The 2082-nt window shown below is 39.0% G+C and overlaps 1 protein-coding gene across 1 annotated transcript; it reads right to left on the minus strand.

Annotated features, from left to right (window-relative positions):
- Positions 1-331: 331 nt before the first annotated feature.
- LOC141672191 (cytochrome P450 71A1-like) lies at positions 332-1852 on the minus strand. Its single transcript, XM_074478726.1, has 2 exons — positions 1235-1852; positions 332-1137 (listed from the first exon to the last, which is right to left on the minus strand). Exons 1-2 carry the CDS (start codon positions 1742-1744, stop codon positions 535-537), a joined length of 1113 nt encoding a protein of 370 aa, XP_074334827.1. The 5' UTR covers positions 1745-1852; the 3' UTR covers positions 332-534.
- Between the last annotated feature and the right edge of the window lie 230 nt (positions 1853-2082).

Here is a 2082-nt window from a genome sequence, read left to right on the forward strand (position 1 = left end):
TCGGCACGGTTCGGCACGGACCATTACTTTTTTCGGGCCGTTCACGGGTTTAGTGGTGACCAAACCGGCCCGCCAAATATTCGGACTGGCACGCTCGGCCCGTTCGTTTGGCCGGCTCTATTTGCAATACTAGTGATCAGTTTTTTTCATTGCTAGTTATAGTAAATATATATATAGCTAGTTGTCAATTATAAAATAGAAAAGGCCATAGGCCACAAGCCTAAATGATTTACTCCTATATGTTGACATTTTGCTAATAGATTGATGCGCACTATTTGCTGATCAGGACCTGCAGAAAAGAAAAAAATGTTGCAGAAGACGAGTTGCAACGTCGGTGAAATCAAATTTTATGAATGACAAAATATATGCTCATACTATTCGGCACTACAAACAACAAGACAAGTTACGAATATTAATAAAACGGCTACAAAAACAAAAAATACAAGATGAAGGCCTACAATTCAATATACCAGAAACGGCTCTGCAAGCTCAAGATAGGTCATAACACATTTTATACAACCATGTGAAACTTATTTATATAATTTTTGGGACAAGACAAAGATGATTCTTCTTGTGCGCTGTTAAGCCAGGCAGCGTGTCCATGTCCATATCTTCTCTATTTGTACCAGGAGGCAGTTCCCAGTTGAAAGAGTAGAGAAGATTAGCAAGCACTTGCTCTGTCGTAATCGCGCCCATCGATATCCCGGGACACATTCTCCGGCCTGCTCCGAAAGGTATCAGCTCAAAATCATGTCCTCTAAAATCGATAGTACTATTAATAAATCTTTCGGGTAAAAACTCGTCAGGATTTTCCCAACATTCAGGATCCCTTCCTATAGCATACGAGTTTACAAAAACGCACGTTTTAGCTCCGATATTATATCCACTAATCACACATTTTGCAGTGGTTTCTCGATGCAGAAGTGGAGCAGGTGGGTGCAATCGCATTGCCTCCTTCACTACTGCTTTTAGATAGATAAGTTTTTGGATGTTGTCTTCGTCGACAAATCCTTTCTTCTGTGCTAAATCTCTGACCTCCTGTTGCACTTTCTTCATTGATTCCGGGTTCTTGATTAACAAAGTCATGGCCCAAACTATAGCTGCTACACTTGTATCTGTTGCTGCAACTATAACATTCTGTGCATAATGTTGTAAAAACGATAGTTATTAGCACAAATTTGCTAAAAACAAAAGTAAACCATTAATTTGAATAATACAGAAAAATATTGATTACCATTAATATTGCCTTGACGTGATCAAATGTGATATCAGAAGACTCCTTCTGCATCTGAAGTAAGATGTCGAGGATGCTGCAGTCTTTGACAGATGATGCACCGGATACGTGAAGATTTTCATCAATGAATTGTTGATAAAAAGCATCTGTTTCATTAAAACTCTTATCCAACCGAGCCCATGCACCATTCAGTCTATCAACCAATCGACCGATTAGAGGAAAATAGTCTGCAAATAAGAAACTTACAATATTGGCCTGAGTTTCAGCAAGTAGCCAATGAAATTTATAACTCATGTCTTCTTCACCATCATATCTTCTACCAAAAGTAATCCTAAATATAATTGAGCTTATCAAAGTCATAAGAACTTTGCTCAAATTTACGATATTGGAATCAGTAGCAGCTCCATCACGTATCATTTTGACCATTCGTGCAATTTCTTCATCACGAATAGGTTGAAATGACCGAGACCTTTTAGGACTAAGAAGATGAAGAGCAGAAAATTTTCTCATGTTTCTCCAGTACTCATTATATGGTGAAAATGTAAAGCCTAAATTGTTGTAAGATAGCTTCTGAATGGCAACTGAAGTTGGCCTATTTGAAAAACAAAGATCATGGTGCTTGAAAACTTCTTTCGCTGCGCTCGCAGAAGAAATGACTAGGATTTTAACCGAGCCTAACTGCAAGGACATAAGAGGACCATACTTTTTGGAAAGTTGGTGCAAGTAGATGTGAGTGTTTAAGCGGTCAAACTGGTGCATGTTTCCGATCATCGGGAGGCCACGGGGACCTGGTGCACGTCGATTCGACCTTCTTGCATTGTAACTATTAAGTATGATGAGCAAAAATA

The sequence above is a fragment of the Apium graveolens genome, chromosome 7 (assembly GCF_009905375.1).
Source record: "Apium graveolens cultivar Ventura chromosome 7, ASM990537v1, whole genome shotgun sequence".
NCBI classification, from domain to species: domain Eukaryota; kingdom Viridiplantae; phylum Streptophyta; class Magnoliopsida; order Apiales; family Apiaceae; genus Apium; species Apium graveolens.